The 23,975-nt window shown below is 40.0% G+C and overlaps 1 protein-coding gene across 1 annotated transcript in view; it reads right to left on the bottom strand.

The window, feature by feature from the left end:
- Nucleotides 1-23,975, bottom strand: part of LOC129246261 (uncharacterized) — a 122,018-nt gene that overhangs the window by 13,463 nt on the left and 84,580 nt on the right. The window contains exons 7-8 of the mRNA XM_054885350.1: nucleotides 10,909-11,019; nucleotides 6,147-6,325 (exon numbers count right to left, since the gene is read on the bottom strand). Coding sequence (XP_054741325.1) covers nucleotides 6,147-6,325; nucleotides 10,909-11,019 — 290 coding nt within the window. The remainder of the gene's footprint in view (nucleotides 1-6,146; nucleotides 6,326-10,908; nucleotides 11,020-23,975) is intronic.

Below are 23,975 nucleotides of genomic sequence, written 5' to 3'. Positions count from 1 at the left end.
AAAACATCGATTTATTGCATTTTAACTGATAATTTGCGCTTACGAAAGGTCTGTGCATGTTTTATTCCGCATAAGTTAACTGAGGACCAAAAATTCCTGAGAATTCAATATTCGAAAGACTTCATTAAAGAGGTGAGAAAATACGAGAACTTCTTTTACAACAATGTAACTGGTGATGAAACTAGGGTTTTCCAACGTAAACCTGAAACTAAGCGTCAAAGTGCCGAATGGAAGGCCCCAGACGAGTCACCACCCAAAAGATTGCGTTTGGAGCAGTCAAAGTTCAAGTCGATGCTCATTTGTTTTTACGGTTTCAGGGGAATTGTCCACAAGGAGTTCGTGCCAATTTATTGCAATGGGCCAAACCGTTAATGGAATTTTCTATCTTGGCGTTTTGAATGGATTGTTGCATCGCATTCGTCGAATTCGCCCTGAATACCGCGAAGGAGGAAGCTGGCGTTTATTGAATGATAATGCGCCATCTAATCGATCCACTCTTGTGACTGATTTTTTGACTAGAAATCACATTTTCACCATCAACTACTCACCGTATTCGCATGATATGGCACCATGTGACTTCTACCTATTCGGAAAAGGGCATTTGGCCAAGAAAGGAAGACGTTTTGCGTCCGTAGAGGCCATCCAAAAGGCTTGTATAGACATCCTGAAGGACATTCCGGATTCCGGTCAATGATCTGAAACACTCATTTAAAAAGCGCGCAAAACAGGGTATCCAGGTCAGAGGGGACTATTTTGAATAAATAAACTCGAAGTTATCAGGACCTGCCGTTTCTATTTTAGCTCAGTCTTGTTTATTTTGTACTCCACCTTGTGTGATAGGAAAATATTATAAAAATTTGTTATCACAGACAAAATTTATATTTAAAATTATGCCGTCAAAACTTTGTTCTTTCTAGTTCCTAAATTGTTCATTTTAATCCATAATCCAATTCTCTGAATTGTTCATTTTAATCCATACATGTGGAACAAATTTAACTAAGTAATGATTTAAACTTTTTTTTTAATTTCTATTTTTACAAGAACATTTGTTAGTCTTGCGGACCAAATATGTGATTGCAGAAGCCTGACAAATTCGAAAGTTTGCATTTTGCCTTCCTTTCGTAGGAGTTCTCATGCATACACATACATACATGCAAACATACACACATTCTTACATATTTCCATTTGCACGCGCGCATAATAAAATCCATCGAAGCTTAAAGCTGTCAGCAAAATGGGAGCGAGTTTGTCATCATTTGTCAAAATGCACAAGTTGCCCAAAACGACATATTCACAATACCAATACATGCGCACATAAATATGCAGCAATTCAAGAATAACAGACAAGCGTGCAATTTACGCTTCAAAATCATCAACATATTTGCTCCAATAATTTCAATTTGAGGCAACAAAAGTGATGAAAGTTTTTAACATAAAAATGGAGAGTGCACAGGGAAAAAGTTGAGAAATTAAATTACATTTAAATGTTTGAGAAAGTTGTAAAGTAGAGTACGAGGTGGAGCTACCAGATAACAAGGCTAACGTTGTGATGCATTTTATATTGATTTCATGTATTTCTGATTAAGCGCTTGAGAACCTTCAATATGCCTACTTGCCTACAACCACGCGTGAGTATTAGCTTTTGCTCGAAACAGTGCTGATTCTGTCAGCTCTTTCAGAATGTGAGCCCTGCTACCTTTCACCGCATCAGTGGAATCAAATCGTGTGCTTTTTACAGATACAGAATGTTGTATTCACCCGCCACATAGTCTTGCTCTTATGTTAACCTTAACATTTTTCTGTCGAAACAGGAAGAATCTACTGTGAACAAGGCTGTGATGCTGCATTCGAAAGAGAAGGTTTCTTGCTAAACATTTGGCGGTCGCTGGCGTTTATCGCTTGCTTACTTCTTTACTAGCGCCAGTCGCGTTATTTAATAACCACAACCCGACAGCCTATAATCGTGATTTTAAATGAAAATAATACTTTCGATTTCGAAGCTGCAGTAAATTGAAATTTTGCAAAAATGCATCAGCTGCGAAAAGTAACAAAGTAAATGAACTTTAACAATTCCAGGATTTTAGCTCGTAAACTTTTCGGGTAGGGGTAAACTTTACGAGACGGTATTCTATCCGGATGAACTAACAGTGGAGAGAATACAGAAAATCTGGCATCTGGCATCAGACCGTTAACCGGCTCTCAGCGATTTTGAAGGAATAGGCGGGTTTGCAGACATAACAGGGGATGTGACAGCATTTTGTTTACTTGTACGGAGAATGTTTATGCGGCTACAACAACAATTAGGTACCCAATTCGTGTGGGAGACATAGCAAGGTTAATGAGAGGGGATGATTCGGGATTGATTAGGCATGCGAAGATTACAGATTACAATGATGATGATGGAAGGATGAACTATTGCGACCACACCGTGTGTATTTGGGAATTATATTAGAAGGTAAGTCAGGCAGAGAAGGGCTATTTATTGGACCAACCCCCGCGAGTTGTGGCAAACTGTCATCGTGGATTTGTTGAACAGCGTTTGGCATTTCATCATGGAAAGATTCACACCGCAACAACGTCTACAAATTGTTCAACTGTATTATGAAAATCAGCGTTCTGTGACAAATGTTTTTCGTGCGCTTAGACCGCATTATGGTCAACATAATCGGCCTGCCTTAAACACTATTCGACATACCATCAACAAATTTGAATCCGAATATTCATTGGTGGATAATTCTCGACCGAATAGACCAGGTCCAGCAAGAAGCATTGAGAATATAGCGGCAGTAGCAGAGAGTGTACGTGAAAACCGCGATGAATCGATTCGGCACCGGATTTCCATTTAAAAGCATACAAAATACAGCTCGTACAAGAACTAAAACCAAATGACCTTCCTGCACGTCACCGTTTTGCTGATTGGGCTCTTGAAAAGATTGAAGAAGATCCGCTGTTTTCGAGCAAAATTTTGTTCAGCGATGAGGCGCATTTCTCGCTCAATGGTTACGTCAATAAGCAAAATTGCCGTATTTGGGATGAAGAGCAACCAGAACAGGTTCAAGAGCTACCTTTACACCCAGAGAAAACAACGGTCTGGTGTGGTTTATGTCCATATTTTTTCAAAAATGATGATGGCCGCAACGTAACTGTGAATGGTGCTCGCTACCGTACCATGATATCGGACTTTTTGCTACCTGAAATTGAATCTAATGATCTCTACGACATTTGGTTTCAACAAGACGGAGCCACTTGCCATACAGCTCGTGAAACAATGACTTTATTGAGAAGTCATTTCGGAGAGCAGCTGATTTCACGTTTAGGACCTGTGAGTTGGCCACCAAGATCTTGTGATATCACACCTTTGGGCTTTTTTCTTTGGGGATTCGTGAAGTCCAAGGTCTATGCTGATAAACCAGCTACGATTGAAGCTCTGGAAGCCAACATTACGCGTGTTATTCACGACATACCAGTCGAAATGCTCGAACGAGTGATTGAAAATTGGACCTTCAGAATGGACCACCTTAAGCGTAGTTGCAACCAACATTTGAATGAAGTCATATTCAAAAAGTAAATGTCAAAGCATGTCCTTTCAAATGATAAATAAAGGTTTTGAACATAATTTACATTTTTGTTTTTTTTTAACTATTGACAAAAGCACCTCATGATTGATCACCCGTTACAAGATTATACAGGTTCTGCTGTGATGAAGAGAAGTCTATGGAACACTTAATCACCAACTGTGAGGCATTAGGCCACAGGAGACACAAGACCCCTTGGTTCGTACCTACTAGAGGAGACCTACAATTGCTCCCTCCTAAGAAGCTGGTTCGATTTCTCGGTATACTAAATAATTTTAATTAAGTAATTAAGGGCGCACAATAGATCAGTCTGGTCGCAGTGGATAAAGGCCTTAGCCTAAGCCGTACAACCATTACCATTACCATGACCAGGCGGAGAAGAGAAGCAAGCGTATGAATGACTTTTTGTTTAAGCAGCCATTTTCAGAGGAAGATATTTTGGAAATTTTGTATGTAATTGACCCAACAGATTCAGATTGTGGAGAAATTCAAAGAAGTGGGTGAAAAAAAATAATGAGGAGTTATTGAGATAACTACATCCAGACGATGAAATAATAATTGGTCAGGTAATAACGTTGCACTTCTATTCATGGTGACCAGAACCAAGGTGACAGAAGGCTGATTACAGGCGCTCAGCTATTTCAAGCAAGAAGCGGATTTGCTGATGTAACTGGGCTTATGACTGCGGTTTGTTTACGAGAAAACTGAGATTGCACTGGGGCTATACGAAAAAAAATCAATACAGCTTAGGTGGGATACGGTACACTAGACAGGGTTAGTTTACAGCCTTCGCTTATGTTACTTAGGTGCCGTCTGAACAATGACTGATTGGAAGAGTGCGCGAATACGCATGAAATGAGTGATGTGTAATTTCCTACCGAATTCCTGATGAAGTGGCAGCAGCAGAAGTTACACTCCACTCAAAGGGGCTTTATTTATATTAATATTAGCCATATTAGACCAGCCAACAACATCTAAGGACAAGCAGGCCAACATCTGGAAACGCTATTATAAGAAGCTATTGTCAGCCCCGCTCTTGCAGCCCACTCTGTCGTGTAGCTACTAACGTCACATTTCAAAGTGTGACATCCCCACGATATGCCTGGATGAGATCGAGATAATAAATGTGATAGAAAACTGCAAAGTTCTCTGATCCGATAACATCAACCCGGATCTATTAAATGCTGACCCCAAGATAAGCGCTCGGATCCTTCTATCCTTATTGAAAAACATCTGGAACTCTGAAAGAATACTATCTGAAGAAGCGCAACCTTGGGTAACGTTGCTAAGCATGGTGAACAACTCATTGAATCAGGGACTACGCAAAGAACAAGCAGGCTTTCGTCCCACTGTTCTTGCGTCGATCATGTAAACTTTTTGAGAGTGATCGTGGAGCAGTCGGTTGAGTGGCGCTCCCCTCTTTACCTCTGCTTCATCAACTTCGAGAAAGCGTTCGACCATGAAGCAATCTGGAAAGCTCTCTAATACAAAGGAGTGCCTGAGGAAATTGTCACCATCATAAAAGAATTGTACTCGGGCGCCTCATGCCGCGTGAAATACGAAAATGCTCTAAGTGATAGTATCGAAGTTCAAACCGGTGTTAGGCAAGGATGTGTATTATCTCCACTCTTGTTCACTAGTCCCGGACCTAGCAACGCGACAAACGTGTGCTGTCAGCAGGGGCATTTTCTGGGGTTTATGCAGTCGGCTTGAAGACCTAGACTATGCGGACGACATTTGTTTACTATGGCACAAATACTCAGATACATCAGTTAAACTACAAGCGGTATGCCATGCAGTAGTATAAACAGGTCTAAAGATTAACATAGCAAAGACCAAAGTAATGCAGATTTGATGCCAACGTGAAGTCAGTAGTTCTGTATGGATGTGAAACATGGATCTTAACAACAACCATATCACAATCATTGCAATCCTTCCTCAACCGTTGCCTACGAAAGGTAGTGCGGATATTCTGGCCTGGTATTACAAGCAACGATGATTCTTGCGTGGCTACCGGTGCAACACCAGCTCACATAGAAATCATGCGTCGCAAGTGGAAATCGCACACACATTGCGAAAACCACGGGATGACATTGCAAGGACAGCGCGAGACTGGAATCCCCAAGGAAACTGTAGGTGCGGGAGACCAGCCAACACATGGTGGCGACAGGGGAGGGAGCAGCAGAGGCGGACAGAGCAGGCCGTTCCTGGAGGCAAATTAAACGCCTAGCTCTAAACAAACGAAATTATAACTTGCTTATTGAGGCCCTATGTTTCATCTGGGAACTATGGGAAAATATATATATATATAACTACTATATAAGCACTAGGGAAGTCCTGAAAATCGCAGATTCAATGCGGAAAATCGGATTTAATGCAAATATATTTCTCATTTCCTGCGAAGCATACTGTTAAATGGAGGCAGTATAATCACTCTTTATTGCACTCACTTTAACTTAGTTTGCGAATACAGACATTATTCCGAAATGTAATAACGAGATCTCGAAAATCCCGTGATCGTAAAAATCGAAAAAATTTACTTCCTCTTTAAGCACCATCTTCTTTACTTACCGACTCAGTTCAGCTGACACGAAATTACTATGCGGACTATAACGCTCCGGATCCTTGTACATGCTGCAGATGAGCCGCTCCTTGCAGAGATCATCTGTGACACCAAGTTGCTCAATGATTTTTTCAATTTTCAATAGAATCGGACTGTAGAAGGGATCATAATTCTTTGGCATGATTGGCTGGAAAGTGTAAACATAAGCGAAATAAAATTTTAGTTTAATTACAAAAGCTTTTTTTATTTTATTTACTCAATAAGTGGAAGTTAAAGTACACAGAGCGTAAGGAAATTAAATAGCAATTGAGGACAGACATGCAGTTAATCCACCGTTTGGCGGCTGTGTCTGGCCCGCAAATTTTTAATAGAAATTTTAATGCAATTCTTTTGATATTCCATGTAATTGCCTAGAATTTTATTAACTACACCTTGTTATTGTGAGCGGACATAAACAACAACAAGGCATTGCATTATTCTCCATGGAAAATAATGTTGGACCGGTTAGGTGCAAATGTGGCCATCGAAGCGTCTGTTGAACTGCTTAAAAAGTGAATGCCTGAAAGTATTTGTGTCATAAACGACTTAATAGACAGCTGATGCAATAAAAATTTTATGCGAACATTTATTGATTGCTAAGGATTGTTCGGATAGGTTTGGTTAGGTCAAGCAGGTGACGTAGCTACACAACACCCAAGCAGGAATTTGATGCTCACATCTCAATGCTGTATTTTGCATATTAGGAAGAAAAAAAAAAATAAAAAAAGAGGTTGTCTGTAAAGTCGGTTTACTGACGATACATTAACGTGACAACGTCATAAGAAAATACTGATGTAAGGGTTGCAATTTTCAAAACAAAATTTTAATTTTATTTGTTTGATAGATATTTTGTATGGATATAGAGGAGGAGGTAAATGGAATTGCAATGGAATAGGTCAAGTTACATTTACACAAACGTGAACAATGACAAAACATTTATCAAATTCATGAAAGATATGTTCAATTTCGATTGTGCATCAGACGTTAATAAGTCAACAACACTAAGAGGCACCATCATCGATTTGCCTTTTCCAAGACACTTTACACTCGAAACACTCCCTTTCATTTCCTACTTTTTCTATCATCGTCCTATTCTCAACAGAGAAATGGTTCATTACCATGCACACAGGAAGAAGGCATATGCAAATACAAATATGTGAAGTTATATACAAATGCGCATATACATACATATATAATACATACATATATATGCTCACTCAAGTAGAACAGAGCAAGATGTCGAACGTTGCCGAACGCGGGGGCCGATTGTGCTCTTTGTCGTTCGTTCCGCGCTCTCGCTTGCAGTTCAAGCACATTAGCTTACATTTGCTTGCGTACGGAATAGATTCGTATATTTGATATGTCCATATGACTTGTATGCATCTTTACATATAGATTTGTTCTTTTTGAAAATTGCGCGAAATTGTATATGTATATGCATGTTTATATACATATATTAGTATACAACATATCTTATAAGGTATGTGGTAAATATTACATTTACATTTTCTCCTTCATATATAATAAAGCAATTAATAATAATAACATTAAGATAACAGGTACTATTAACAAACTTGGTTTTATTTTAAATTCTTCAAGTAAATCAAATTAATAATAATCAATAAGAAGGTATATGCAAATACAAATACGTGAATTTATTATATGTATGTACATATACGCATATTCATACATATATACGCTCACTTAAGTAGGTGAGAGTAAGATGTCGAACGTTGCCGTTCGTTTGCTTTGTTTGCTTTGTCGTTCGTTCCGCGCTTTCGCTTGCAGTTCATTCAAGGTAACGACAATGAGTAAGGTAACGACAAATGAGTAAGGTAACGACAAATGAATGAGGTAACGACACATTTTTTCGTGCGTGCAGCCGGCTAAATCGAATTATAAGACGTTATCACGTCAATAACTGTAAATTTCTTCTAATAAAACACTATTTATGGGCAGGCGAGTATTTTTTGTTAATTATAGGGTAGGCCATGTAAAATGTGCTATTTGAATCGGCTATAAAAAAAAACTTATCAATATTTTTTCAAACATTTTTTTTTTATTTTGAAGATTGAGCATTGTCATTTATGAATGAAAAATAATATCGTTCAAATGACTGGCTTTACAGTAGGCCATTCGATCAACGCAATTTCTAAGCACATTTTCGATTGTTTGAGCTCCAATTTCATAAATGGCAACTTCGATTTCGTGTTTTAAAGCATCAATCGTCTCTGGATGGTTCGCATAGCATTTGTCCTTAACAGCTCCCCACAAAAAATAGTCCAACGGGCTTAAATCACAGCTCCGAGGCGGCCAATTGATATCGGAGTTTCGGCTGATTATTCGGTTTTCAAAAACGGTAGCCAAAAGTTCGAGTGTAACTTTGGCAGTATGACAAGTTGCACCATCCTGTTGAAACCAAATGTCGTCCATGTCATCCTCTTCAATTTTTGGAAACAACTCGTTGAGCATATCACGGTAACGCTCGCCGTTTACTGTAACCGCGGCTCCTCGCTCATTTTCGAAAAAAAATGGCCTGATGATGCCGCCAGACCAAAAACCGCACCAAAGAGTGACTCGTTGTGGATGCATTTGCTTCTCTACAGTAACGTGTGGATTTTCTGAGCCCCAAATCCGACAATTTTGCTTATTGACGTAGCCACCGATGTGAAAATCAGAAAAGAAGAAGAAGACTCACCACTTTGGAAATAGGTTTTCAATATTTCCCAATTTTGTTCAAGCGTATAGCGTCCCATTTCGTAAATGTCAAACCTTAGTAGTAAATTATGAACACATTCGACATGTCATTTGTGTTACCATTCTCAAAAAAATAGGTGGTTCAAAATGCAAACGCTATATGGCCCACCCTGTACAAGTAAACGCTTGAATTGACTGCTCGTTAAGCTGTACTGAAATTTTTGAAAAATAAAAAGTAATCAGATTGACTTTTTGTGCTCATCGCGCGCTCGGGCCAATTGTATAGTGTACATAACCGTAGTACCGAACGCACTATTCGGCCTTCCGTCGGCAAAATTGAAAATAATTTTACATTATTGGAAGAAACTCGACTGATTAGACTACGTACAGTCCGAAGTGAAGAGAATATTGCGGCTTCAAATGAGAGTTTTCCGAAAAAATCGATTCGGGGCCGATCTCAACAGCCTGACCTATCTTATAACACTATTTCGGGGCTTTCACGCAAAGGTGCTGGTTTTGAAAGTGTATAAAATACAATGCATACCTTCTACTCAAATATGAAGGAGACGTTATCAATACAACGGTCCGCGGAGGACATATGGCAAAAATAAATTTTTTGTTTTTTGGTAGGACTGTTATAAGCTTACAATGCAAATTTCAGCGTGATATGTCACATAGTTTGTTTTCTGTGCTACTGTAAACAAGTCAAGCTCGAGTGTGTTCTTCGGACCGTTTTATTGATAACGTCTCGTTCATATTTGAGCAGAAGCTATAGGTCAAGATATTTCAAAGTGCTATAATTTCAGTCGTTGGGCTCTTCAAAAACTCTCCCACGATGAGGTCCATTTTTGGTCTATAAAAAATGAGTATTTTACCAGGCTACGTCAATAAGCAAAATTGCCGAATTTGGGCTGAAGAGCAACCCTGAAGTCATTCGAGAACAGATATTACATCCATTGAAAACAACCGTTTGGTGTGCTCTATAGGCTGGGGGAATCATCGGCCCATATTTTTTCAAAGACGAGGCTGGCGCCACAGTAACAGTGAATGGAAAATGCTATCGCGAATTGATAAACGACTTTTTGATCCCGGGAATTGAAGGAGATTAAACAATTGGTTTCAACAAGACGGCGCTACTTGCCATACAGCTAGTGAAATAATGGATTTACTGCGTCGTCGTCTCGGTGAGTAATTTATATCTCGTCTCGGACCAGTCGGTTGGCCACCAGGCCACCAAGTTCGTGTGACATCAGACCTTTGGACTTTTATTTGTGAGGATATGTGAAGTCTAAATGATTTGTGGATAAACCAGCTTGAATTGAGGCACTGGAAGCCAGTGTTACTAAAATTGTTCACGAGATACCAAACGAAGCCCTCCTGCGAGTCATTTCAAATTCGTGTTTACGGATGACCAAATTACGGCGTAGTTGCGGCCGACATTTGAAAGGGATTGTCTTAAAACAAAAATAAATATCATGAATGGTTCTACAAAAAAATAAATTTAAAATTTATTTTATTTCAATAAAAAAATTCATTTTATATTTAAATAATTGATCACCCTTTACAGCCGTAGAAAAGGGTACGGAAAAATCCGTAGAACTTTTTTTAAAATGGTACATAAATTGACACATAAAAAGAAAGCTGGCGGTTTAAAACATTCTACAAAAAATAAGACGAAGGTCCTGGCAGCCAGTGCTTTAGAATTTAAGTGGAATAATTATTTATAATTGTTTTTCTTTTAAATAAATAAATAAAAAAATAGCCTCGAAATTTTACTACAGAGAATTTACAATAATATTTCTTCAAAAATCTGCTTTATCACACTTTTTAAACAATTTACATACTATTACCAAACTTTGAAAGCTAAGACACCCTGTACAAAAAAAAAACACAAAAAAAAAATTAAGACGAATCCAGACGCGTGTGTACTCTAATTTTGCTCTACACAAAACACTTAAATTTGTAGTAAAGTGTAAATTTGTAGTAAAGTTTCAATTAGACTTTTGGTACAGCTTTTAAATTTAACACTCATACCTGTCCATCTTGTACGAAAGGCTGCTTCTCAAGTATTTGTTGCTGCTGAGAGATTATACGCTGCTCGGCCTGTATGCGTAGCGCCTCCTTTATTTGTGCGGCTAACTCCGGCTGAAAGAGACATAAATGGAGGGGAAAGAGTATCAGTAAGCTGTCAATATGGATTTTATGGTATATTTTGGTGTGATAGAACAATTTATGTACATATTCTAAAAGAATGAATTGAAAAAGAAAGTGAGGAAAAAATTCTCTTGACACACAAAAATTACATTTTATAAGCCCATCGCCTTAAGTTCTCAATTGAAAAATAAATTTTTAACCGTAGCCTCTACTGCTAGTTGCCTTGGCTTTATAATATGATTACTTATAATTATATTTCATGTAATTAAATAAATATATAAATAAAAAAAGAAAAATACCAGTCTAACGGTTAGACGCGATAGAAGTGAAACCTTCCGTAAAACAAACTGAGAGAGAATGAGACGAAAGCAGCATTAGGAGCGGGATAATTATAGGTTCATTATAATATTGCTATAAAGTTCATATTTTATTTTCTTCATTTATTTTTTTTATTATTATTCGATGTTGTCAACATATCTTTGAAATACCGCGTCAATTGTTGTTTTTGATCGTGTTGTCGATTCAGTGCGATTGTTACACATTTTTAAATTGAATGTTGTATTGAGAAAGTCAATTAGAGGAACCGCCGTGTCCAATGCAAAATTTACGTTAAAATCGCCACTTAAAATCGTTGGAACTTTATCGTAATCTTTTCTAAGTATCCGCGATACTTCTGGTGTATACTTTATTAAATTTTCGTGAATGAATTCCGTGATGCTATTTATAGATTGATTCGGTGAAATATAAATTGCCACGATTAAAACTGTTTTTCCATTGCTCAATCTGGTTTCGCATGCACATATTTCTCCCACTTTAGAGAGCTGAACAGACAATGATTCTAGTTGCTGTGCATTCAGATCTATCTGTGGAGTTACAATACGAGCACCGTCATTTTGATTGTGGTATATTGCAACACCGCCTGCAATTGCGGTAAATATTTAAAAATGAAAATATTTACGAATAAAAAAATACGGACGCAATACAGCACTCGCGGTTGCTATTATGAGCGTCGTAACGCGTATATTACACAGACGTACTAACATACACACAAACATTCGTAGGAAGCTTGGTCTAAGCAAGTATTAGGTAGTGTAGTATAGGTATACATAATTCCTTCTCGCTCACCGTGGCTCCGTAATACGCAGGCACGTACACTAACTTGAACTAAACACCAAAGCAAGTAATAGGCAGTGTAGTATACATACTACAATACTCACTATACTAGCGTGGCTCAGTAGTACGCAGCCACACACATATACGTATATTAACATATAGTATAACGCTTCGTAGCCAAGGGTGTCGCTTTTTCGTTTCATCGAGTCTCAAATCACTCCCAACGATTCTAAAGAAGTTTTCACTTCAAAAATAAATAAATTAGTGACGGAAACTATCATAGACGTTGAAATGTTGCGTTTTGGTAGCTGTGGCAAGAGAAAATAAGATTGAAAGGAGAAATTCGCCTGGAGGTTAAACCAGTAAGGTTAAACCAACCTGAAGAGATCTATTGTGCAGCCATGTAACCTACTCAAACAGTTTTAGGCTGTTAATAAATCCTAATACTGTTGTGGGCTTAATTTCTACCAGGAGGTTTGGATCTATAGCCCCATTTCCGAGGTAATTTAGTCTGCGTCGTGCCACTGCTGGGCAGTCGCATAGAACGTGTTCTGTGTTTTCGCTAAAGTGCCTGCAATTTCATTCCCTTCGTGACCTTCATGTCCCGGAACCCACATCAATGTAACAAAGTTCCTTGATGCTAGGGTGTTGAGATTTTAAAACAATCCCAGACCAATCTTGCTTGGAATGAGAAGCTATTCAGCGATTTTAGAGCTGCTTGACTCTCAGAGAGAATGTTAGTATTGGCACCGCACGTGCCTCTCCGTAGACATTCTGTGGCACACAGCTCTAAGGCGTGGACTTCCGCATGGAAAATGGAATTGGTTTTTCCCACAGCAATTGCTTTTTTGAAATGTGGTCCGACAATTCCAGCCCCGGCACTACCGTCATCCATTTTGCACCCATCAGTAAACCACACTTGTGCGCCCTGTTTTAAGGATATTTCATTGTTTCTTCACCCTGAGCGGTCACTAATGACCATTTTGAATTCCTTGGAGAATTCTAGTTTCCTTTCCATCTTGTCGTGTCAGGATAGTTCAGGATTGAACCCAAAATCCATTCATGTCCTGTAATATTGCCTTCTTTGAGGTGAAATAGATTAGAAAGCCTAAGAGCTGCAGTGATTACCGACCCTTTGGCTATAAGATTGAGTGGAATGAGTCCAGTGACCATTCCTAAAGCCGCTGTGGGGCAGGTTCGCATTGCTCTCGTTACCCTGAGACAGGCTATACCTTGTTAAGCGTTATCTGAGTCTTAGTTTGGTCTACTTTTGGCCACCATACCAGAGAGGCATAAGTTATCATCGGCACTATTATTTTCTTATAAGACCATGCCATAAACTTTGGCTGCAGACCCCATGTTTTACCGTAAAGCCTTTGACATACGTATATTGCTCTCAAGGCTTTGTTTGTGATGTGCGATAAGTGATTTTTCCAGGTTAGGGTTTTATCAAGGATTACTCCCAGATAATTCATGTCCCCAGTGGAGTTAAGTCGGCGTCCCTAGTTTAAGGGCCCGTATACTTAATTTTCTTTTTCGAGTGAAGGGTATCACACATGTTTTATTCGGATTTGACGAAAATCCTTTCTCCCGACACCAGTTTTGCGTAATGTCGAGAGCTAGTTGCGTGCGATCAGTTATAGTAGAGTCAAATTTGGCTCTAACAATGATGGTCAATGGTCAATAGCCAAAGCAGCGGTGATAAAACGCCTCCTTGAGGTCATCCGCATGGGGAGCTTGTCCTTATATCTCCTAAAACCAGTTAATAAGATCCTTAATTCGGACAGACAGAGATCTTTCAACTGATTAAAGGATTGTCTACACAAAATGGCGAGTCTACGTTTGGATAGAGCAGGACAGTGACACAGAAGATGTGGGATAGTCTCTTCCTCTTTATCGTTTAGACAACTTCTGCAGAAGTCACGTGTTTGCTCACCCATTCTCTGCGTGTGCCCACTGAAATCAATATGTTAAGACTGTGCTGATCTCTTCTTAGTAGAAGCTCCGTGCATTTAGCATTGAGAGTCGACCACAGCTGTCGGGCGATTTTGCAAGTGCCATTATTACGCCATATTTCATTCGCTGCTCTTACAATTTCTTCAAAGATAAGTAGCTTACATGTTTGGAATATATGTACACCTCCGCCTACCCTGCCCTCGAGCGTTGAGTCATCTGTATATACATGGATAGACTCGCCTTGTCATACCTATTCCTGTTTCCACTCTTCCCTCCAAAGTAGGAGGATCATGAACGTGGTAATGGTCCATCTGTGTATACATGGATGGCCTCGCCTTGTCTTACCTCGTCCTATTCCCACTCTTCCCTTGCAAGTAGGAGGGTCGCGAACGTTGTAATGGCAAGTAAAGGCGAGACTGTATAGTCCACCTGTCCGGGAAGCTCCTACGTGCCATACAAGATTTTACCGTGGCCATAGTCTGTGACCACTTGCTTAAAGTGCTCAGCCTTATTACCGCACTGCGAGCAATGTACCTTGCCTGCTTGGTGAACACTTAATCACTAATTGATATGCTAGAAACCGGAGCAATCACCCCGTAATTAGTTCTCGAGAAGCCAATTTTTAAGGTTTCATACTGTCGAAGATTCTTATTAGGAACTTTAAATTAAATTTAATTAAGAAGGGAAAGACAATCAATAGTTCCAGTAATGGTACTGGTAATAAATGATCACAATAGCATGGACCTTCTGCTGGCAAGTGCTTTTAAGTCAATCAGCAAACATCGAGAGCGGTACGCGGGTAAAAATTCTGAAAAGTTTAAAGCTTTGGCGCGCAAAACGTAGACAAACTTTCAGATCTGTCTCAACCCGGTCTGACCGCAGTAGTTATTTGTGCGGCGGACTGCGGCCTATCGATGAATCCTCTCAAGACGGAACTTGTCTTATTTACGAGGAAATATAAAATACCCAGAGTTCTACTCCCTTCAATAGGGGACGCTTCGTTAATGCTTTCTGTAAAGGTGAAATATTTAAGTCTGACAGAAAGCTAACGTGGAGGCCCAACATTGAGGAGCGCATAAGGAAGGCAACAGTCGTATTGTATGGATGCGAGGGCGGTATTGGTAAAATATGGGGCCTCTCGCTTAAAGTTGTGGTTTAGCTCCATAATACCATTATAAAACATATTCTGTTGTATTCAGTCTATTATTCCGGTAATTTGCGGTCCGCACTTTAGTCTACCTTTCAACAAATCCCAACCAAGCGTAAGTGACAAGCTGACAAAATTTAACGAGAACACGAAATGTCTAGTAGAAAATAAAAGCATACGTGAGCGTTTAGATGCAGAGCTACTCAGGTAGAATATACAAAACTAATGTAAAGTCACGCACTTCTGCAGATTGCGGCGACAGATAGCGAATTTCGCTTGCCACATCGGTTACTGCTGACCGTAGTAAGTATACAGCAAGCAGCCATGGTGCCATACTAAAAATATTACTATTTTTTTGTGTATAAATGATGCAGATGAAGATGAGGCACCAGACGTGGATGCTTTTCATATGCATTTAAATGGCGTCGTCGCGCTTTTGCACAGTTGAGTGGCAGACGCGTGATGTGCGGTGCAGCTTGGATGATTGCAACGGTCGTTGCTGTAGCTGCTGCTGTTGATGTGAGGTGTAGCATTGTGTATTATGCGCTGCTATGTGGCATCAACATGGAGCCACTAACCGTTTGCCGACATGTTTGCCTTCACACTGTGACACACTTTCGCTGAGTGGGGCTTGGCGCTTGGCGCTTGGGTTGATCATGGATTATTATTATTATTGTTGTTATTGTTGGTGTGACAACACTAATGTAAAAGGACAAGAAAAGCGCAAGCATCGGCGAGACAGATAAGATAAACACATACAAATATAATTGAAAAATACTTTACTGCTAAGTGACGCTGAGTGCACTCGAATGCGTCGCGGCTAAAGCAAACGCAAAGGCAAACGCAAAGGCTCGAATAACAATAATAACAATGATAATGACATCTATTATGTACTGCTTCACTTAATTACTTAGCGCACCATTACCGTTGCAGGCAGTTGTTTTTGTTTGTTTTTATTGATTCGTCTTGTTGTTCTTATGCCTCGACGCTGCTGACCCGCATCTGCATGCGAGCAAATGGAGACTTCTCTACGAAAAGCACTTAAATCTCTAGCTAAGGGTACAGTCAGGAGGTAAATATGGCGAACTAATAGGATACTTACATACATACAAACATACACACATACATATACACATTATTACGCATTAGTTCATTAACTTGTTTTCTATAGCTAAATATCAAGTTTTAGTTTATATTTTAAACCAACTCAAGCTTTCCGTGTTTAGTTAGAGACCAACTAAATGAGAACATTTGGTTACAAAATAAAAAAAGACCTCTTCTCAGTCGAGTGCAAACTCCATTCTCATGCAAACGATTCGACGTGCAAAGAGCAAATGATGATCGATCAAATTCTCCTTATGTTATTGTACAGAATGTTATCGCTCACAGCATATTATGGTTAACAGCATATGGAGTAGGCAAGCTTTTGTTGCAGAAATAATCGGCTAGTGCAGCATTATGGACACGGTAGGCACTCGGATGCTACTTGGAACATCATCCATCAAAGGTACCAAATGAAGATGAAACTTAACCAGCAACAAGAACCAGCTAATCAAGAAGATGGAGAGAGCACTTACATCTAACAAGTAATGCGACCAACAAAGGCGATTTTTTTTTTTTTGGGTGGGTGAGGTAGGGTTCAAAATGCCTTCGCACTTACAGCGACCGTCGGCTTTGCGTCGAGTGGTGTGACCACTAAAATAATCCTCCCTCTACTTCTAAGGAGAGACCCTTCCTGGTGCTACTTTCTGCATTACTTCGAGAAAGCCCAAAACAGCACCCATAAAGAACCATTTCTATTCACCCACGTCTAAGTCCACCATATTTGTAGCCAGCTTTCATGCTATAGGCTCGTCTTCTTGTGCCTCAATCTGTGCGGTTTCGTTTTGCTGCACTCTTTTTTTTCCGTAGTACGTTCTCAATGTATTTTTTTACCGCGTTCCAGCTGTCCTCGCGTTCGAGCATTTTGCTGATTATGTTGCTCGCCCCGATGTCACCAATCTGCTCCCTCAGAGCATTTCTTTCCGAAAGCCCTCTGTCGCAACTAAAAAACTATAGTGTCAAGTGTTGATTTTCCGCATTGGGAACCGTATTGCTTTGCTGACATTCCTCCTGCACTCTCAACAGACTCTACAAGCCTGAGTTGTATGAGTTTCTCAAACAATTTCCCGCCGCGGCGCAGCTTGCAAGCGGGCGCCAGGCTGATGGGAGAGCTAGCTTGCCCTTACCCCTACTGATCAGCGTCAGTTTCTGTATTTTCCACAGCTTGAAGAAGATGCTTTGAGCAACGCATGCATTGTAAACGTCGAGCATCACATCTGGTCGGCTTTCAGCCACAAGTTTAAGAGCTTTAGCTGGGATGCCATCTGGGCCTGGAACTTTGTTTCTTTTGAGGCTTTTTGCCGCGGTTTTAAGCTCTTCCGCAGTTAAGGGTGGGAGCATATCGTCACTTTGGGGGTCTTGGTCCCCGCACAGCGTAGGGTGCGTGGGGAACAGTCTGTCCACTATTTTGCTGATAGCATCACTGTCTAGATGTGCGGCTGTGGAGTTGGCGTTTTGCCTTCTTACTGGCGATGATTGCCTGCTTCAGCGCAATAATGGTGATAACTACTGCAAAGCGAGCAGCAGCAAAACGAACAAGAAAATTCCAACAACAACCAACCCCAAGCATAGAAGTACAAAATTAAGGATGCATTCGCCAAGTTAAAAGTAAATAAAACCGCGGTGAAGATGGAATTAAAACGGAGCTTATGTCAGCAGACTCGCAAACAATGGCTGAAATATTATATCCGCATATTCCCGCAGTGTAGATCAACGACCGCTGCCACCCTCATGGATCAAAGCCATCATCGTCAAGCTTCTGCAGAAAGGCGACCTACGCGAGTGTGGTAACTGGAGAGGCATAGCGCTCCTCAACTAAGTCTACAAAATACTAGCAATACTTCTTCAAGGAAGATTGAAGCACGTCGAAAACTCTTTAAGAGATGAGCAAGCGGGATTATGTCACCAATGCAGCTGCGTCGACCAAGCAAACACGCTACGCGCCATAGACGAGCAATCGACCGAATGGCGCTAGTTGCCTTCACTTCAAGACTTCAGGAAGGCATTCGACACCATTACTCACAGCGCAATTTGGCTAGTATTGAATAGGTGCGGAATCGTACCAAAAATAATTCGTCTGATCAAAGCGATGTATGGGGTTTCTGAACTGGCAGTGTTGCACAATGGTACCATAAGTGACGCATTCTCAACCAACGCTGGAGTTAGACACTGCTGTCGCGTTCTCCTCACTACTCCTTTTCGCTATCGTCCTGGATTAGCTTATGTGCCAACTCACCAACCACCCCAAGTTTCTGGTTTCTCCCCAGGCAACTGGAGGATTTGCCTGCTATCGCACAAGTTGGCCGATATGCAATCGAAGGCAGAAGAACTAGTAAGACCGGCGCCCAAAGTCGGGCTGGAAGTAAACGTCGCAAAAACCAAGGTATTGAGAATCAACCACTCGAATAATAACCACGTAATGATGGATGTCAAAGAAGTAGATTTCGTTGATAGCTTCTGCTACCTGCCTTCTGCATTATAGCAGCGCACGGTGGTAACAGATAGAGCAAGGCGAGGATTGCATTCGGACGCTTATGGAAAATTTGGGTAAACTTGGAAGTTTTCAGAAACACCAAGCTTAGGATATTCAACGCAAATATCAAACCGACGCTGCTATATGGAAGTAAAACGTGGCTTGTTTCTAAAACTATCGCGCCGAAACTTCAATGGTTCACCGACAAATGCTTGGGAATAATATGAGAATATTCTGGCACCCAACATAATAAGTAACGTAGAAGTCTGGAGACAAACGAATGAGCATCCCATCCTACGTCAGCTAACAGGCAGGAAATGGAGTTGGATGACTTATCTTCCATAAACACAATCTGAGACAATGTTAAGACATCAGAGGCCCTGTGCACTTCAAAGGGGAAATCGGGAGAAAAAAAGTACCTAATCACAGTACACTGAAGATTTGTTATTTCAAGATGGTTCAATGCCTACTCATAGAATTGTCACTGTGAGGCTTTTATTAAGCAAATTACTTCTTTTTTTTACTTTACTACAAGTTTTTTAGATTCACAATCACATGCTTGCTTCTTTTTTGGTATAACGTTTTGTATAAAGACATTTCAAATAATAATGATAACCTATTGTATAATCAAAAGAAAAATAAGTTTTAAACTCCTAGATAAATACAAATGTATGTTAGGATAATGCTAAATAATCTAATTTTATCATAACTTTGTAAACTCCTATGTTAAAATGATTTTGGGCAATAAATGAAATGAAATGAAATGTATAAAGATTTTGTTCGAAAGTACTCCTAGTGAAATTTTCCGGCAAACAATTTTCTAGAACATTTTAACCGCCCAGCGGCCTCCCAGATGCGATTTTATTTCGAATTTCCAAAAAAGAGATCTGAACGACCTTTTTATGAGAGAGCTATTGGGTTCAAGTATCCTACACTGGATATTAATCTGTCCAAAGCAGCCATAATTTCCTTCACTAGGAAAATAGTCTCATCAAGATTGAGGGAGATCAGCATGGAGGGGGTTGCTATTAGATTGGTCAGCGAAATTAAGTATCTTGGCCGTGTCCTAGATGTCAAGCTTAACTGGAAAAGACATGCTGACGAAACCGTGTCCAAAGCAACAAAGGCTCTCATGATCAGCAAACGTGTAGCAGGAAAATCTTGGGGTTGAAGCGCAAGAATCCTAAGAAGAATGTACTTCACGATAACATATGGAATGGCTACTTGGGCATCAGGAGCGGCGCTCTCGACAGTGCGTGCAGCGCTTAGCAATCGTGTGCATCACGGAAGCGATACGGAACTCTTTGCGATGGAGATGATGCTCCAGCTGACCCCGCTTCATTTAGTTATCCAGCAATCAGCCAAGCGTACCCTCTAAAATATTACTGAAAGAAGAGAGAGAGAGAGAAGAGAGTCTACAGCTCCCACTTAACCGGCTGCCTCGAGATGATATCACTCAAGTAATCAAACTCGAAAAGAAGTTCACAATTTTACTGGATGACAAGGCAAACTGGAGTACACCTGCATAAACGCTGGAATATATGGCCCAGAACCAAGCATTCTGTGCCGATGGGTAGTACTCCAGGCATCTTCCAAACAAAGGTGAATGTCATCTATCCATGTACAAAGATTAACTTAGATAGGAACTTCAGGAATGAGCTAATTGCTATTCTGAGCGACAGTCAGGCAGCACTCGAGGATTTGTCAGCCTGTGAGATTAAGTCCTCACTGGGCTTTGAAGTGATCGAGAAATTGAATTTGTTAGGAATGCACAATCGCATCCAGCTATTGTAATTTGGGTCCAGGACACAGGGGTATAACTGGGTAGGAAGTAGCGGATGCATTGGCAAGAGAAGCTGCGGCCTCGTCATTAATAAGACCCAAGCCTTTCTTGATATGGTACAACACAGCATCAAAGAGAAGCTTAGAAGTGAAGAGCTAAGGCTAACTGGCAAGGTTAGCTGGCATCAAACTATGAGGCCTCGCCAACAAAATCCTTACTGGAGGTACAACCAAAAGAGGATTAGGAAACGCATAATCCTCCCAAGGATAAACTGAGAATGCTCAGGAACATTCTCATAGGCAATTGCACTCTGTGCAGTCATCTGCACATGATCGGGATATGGTCCACTGTCTCTTGTCGTTTCTGTGAAAGCTATGCTTCAGCGCGGAGAAGATTGAGACATCTCGGTCATTTGAAGCCAGAAGGAAGGCACATACGCTTAGTCTAACCCAGCCCTATCTTAAGTTTAATAAGAGAACTGGATTTGGGCCACTTTAATATTCAGACAAAATTATGCCCTTTTACTTAAGCGCTGTTGCAATCTATTTGCGGGTCTAGAAAATTTATATTTGAACGAAAAGAGTTAAAGGGCATTTTATAGGTGACAAAGCTGACAAGCAACTGATTAACCTCGCCTCTTCAACACCAGCCTGCCTTGTAGGCAGTCAAACTGTAATCAAGGCGTTTATGCTGATAACGAACAACTCGAAATATTGTGGTGCATATTGAAAATCCCAACAATGTCTTGCAAAGCAGAGTCTTAATTTAGCTGAGACAAGGAAAGAGTCTAACAAGACTTCCCAGAAACTCCAGCTCAAGTATACAAGTCCTAATGGGTTTCCTCTTTTCCCAAGTTGAACAGAAGGCATTGTTTGTTGGAATTGTAGAAATCCAGAGGATGTGGAGTGCATTCGCCACTTACGAGTGCCTGGCAATTTGAAATACTTTTTCTAGACGTCTTACAAGAACTTGAACGTTGCCACTTACCACGCAGTGCATGAAACACTGGCTCTATAGCGAACAAAGTTCCCAAAACCCAATGCCTCATGATTTAACGAGGCCCAATGGCCGTTAAAATATTGCGACTTGACACAATTGGACTTCTTTCTTTGGGATTACGTTAAAGTAAGCTAGAAACGATTCCAGCGCTGAAGAACGACGCCTGTTTTAAATGATTAGAGCCCGAGGTATCCCAAAATTCATGGACAATTGTGTTGTGCGCTTCCTGTCTTGCCAAAGGGGTCGTGTATTTTCGGATAATATGTTTAATATACCTACATATATAAATGCCATAGACAAAAAAAAAAAAACAAAATCATTTCGCAAAAATTCCCTATTTTTTATTTACATATAAAATAAAATCTGATTTTGTGGTTTTATTGAATCACTCCATGCATGCGCAAACGAGTGCATAAGTATTTATGCCACGTGCTTATGACTTCAAGTGCAAATTGTTTTTATGCAGCAATTAACGCTCTTCTGTATATATTTACATAGGCCTATGCATATTTACATATACGTCAGTTAGCATACTTTTTAATTTGCTCGTGCGCCGCTTAATGGTTGTTGCTTGCTCACTTACGAACTGCTAAAGCTAACATTGCCGTTTTGTGTTGTTTTTGCTAAATGTTTAATACTCCTTTGTTCGCCAAGCCCTTTAAGTGATTAATGCGAAAAACGTGGGGAAAGTGGGGAAAGATGCAGCAGGCCATTCGCCTTGCGGCTGCTGAAAAGTCCATCATAATAAATATACACCTAAACTGACTTCCGCTCATTAACGACCCGCAATATAGGCATCGTTTCCGTCGATTTTGTGTCCCTTTTTTGCTGCTACTGCTGTTGCTGAATTTTTGAATAATGGCTGTAATTTGCTTTGAATATCTTGGAGCTATTTATTTTTGGTAAATCGGTTATTATAGATTAATTGCGTTCCGTAAAAGGGTTAACATAAATGTCAAGTCATTGGGCGTTTTGAGAAGGCCACTGCCTACGTTATTTTCTGGATTATTAGCTATTTTTTACTCTTTTTTATCTGATTCAAGTCGAATTTATTACAGGTGACAGCAAACACATATAAGTAAAACCCTACATGTATTTGTTGTTGCGTTTGGTTCAACCATCACGTCAAAATCAGCAAGCAAATGTAAACATACGAATGTAAACATACCAATACATACAAACAAAGCATAACATTTTGACGTAAGCCATACCTACGGTGAAAAATTCAGCTGGGTGAATGCTGTCACCTTAATAAATCCACCTTGATTTGATTAATGTGGACAATTTTTCAAGCTTCTCAGAAAAATTTCGAAGAATCTCTATAAATGTGAATATGTAAGTATATATTTTTTGCTTTTTATATGATTAACAAAAGTTTTATAGTATTCTCGTGTAGACTTTTGTGCGAGAACCAAACAAAGTACTTCCTGTTAAGGGTCTGGCGTAGTTAGAGCAGAGGGGGTGAGCGAGTTAAGCGTTGAAAACTATATACGAGTATGTACTAGAATATTTAAAATCTTTATTCCGAAATTAAGTTAAAAAATGAGAAAATTCGACACATTCTTCAGCACCAACACGACCAGTATTTAAAAAAAATAAATCACGGCGGCCACCGTAGCCTATTGGAAATGACGAATATCCGTAAGTGACGAATACCATTCGGAAGTGTACTATCCGTGCAGCAATTGATAGAAAAAGTTTTTTGTATTAGCGATCGCCTCTCGGCAGGCAATGGAAAACCTCTCCCTCTCTCCCTTAACTTTACAGACAATGGACCATAGCTTCATCAACAATCCTCCTCCAAACTTTCATTGCTTTTAAGTCTGCTTCGACATCATCAAGGCATCTCTTCCATGGTCGGTCTCTCTTTCTTCCTCCAATTAGACACAAAGTAAACGCCATTTTTTTGAGTCTTTCGTGGGGCATTCTTATATGTGGCCAATAAAACTTATTACGTTTTCACCACCAAAAGGTTTTCAATTTTGGAAAACCTCCGATTGTATTTTTGCCATTTTTGCTCGCCATAAAAAAACCATTTGCCGTTCGGAGTCGGCTTAAAATTGTAGTTCCCTCCTTTTGTGGAACAACATCAAGACGCACGCCACAAATAGGAGGAGGAGCTCAGCCAAACACCTAACAGAAGTGTATGCGTCAATTACTTATTTCTTAATCCCGAAAGGAAAACCGAAATCAGAACAATAGAACAAATTGCGGAAACAGCTGATTTTCTTTATGTAAAAAAATATAAGTCTAACATTTGATAGATCAGCGAACGAGCTTTAAGATCTTTCAAAGCTCTTGTAAACTCGTAGGGAAGAAATTTGAGTCAAAAGAAGGGGTAATTGCACTTCAACATTTGGCTTCAGCGCACCGAT

The sequence above is a fragment of the Anastrepha obliqua genome, chromosome 1 (genome assembly GCF_027943255.1).
Source record: "Anastrepha obliqua isolate idAnaObli1 chromosome 1, idAnaObli1_1.0, whole genome shotgun sequence".
NCBI classification, from domain to species: Eukaryota; Metazoa; Arthropoda; class Insecta; order Diptera; family Tephritidae; genus Anastrepha; species Anastrepha obliqua.
Note: the sequence above shows the minus strand (reverse complement) of the source record. Positions and strands in the feature narration are given on the sequence as shown.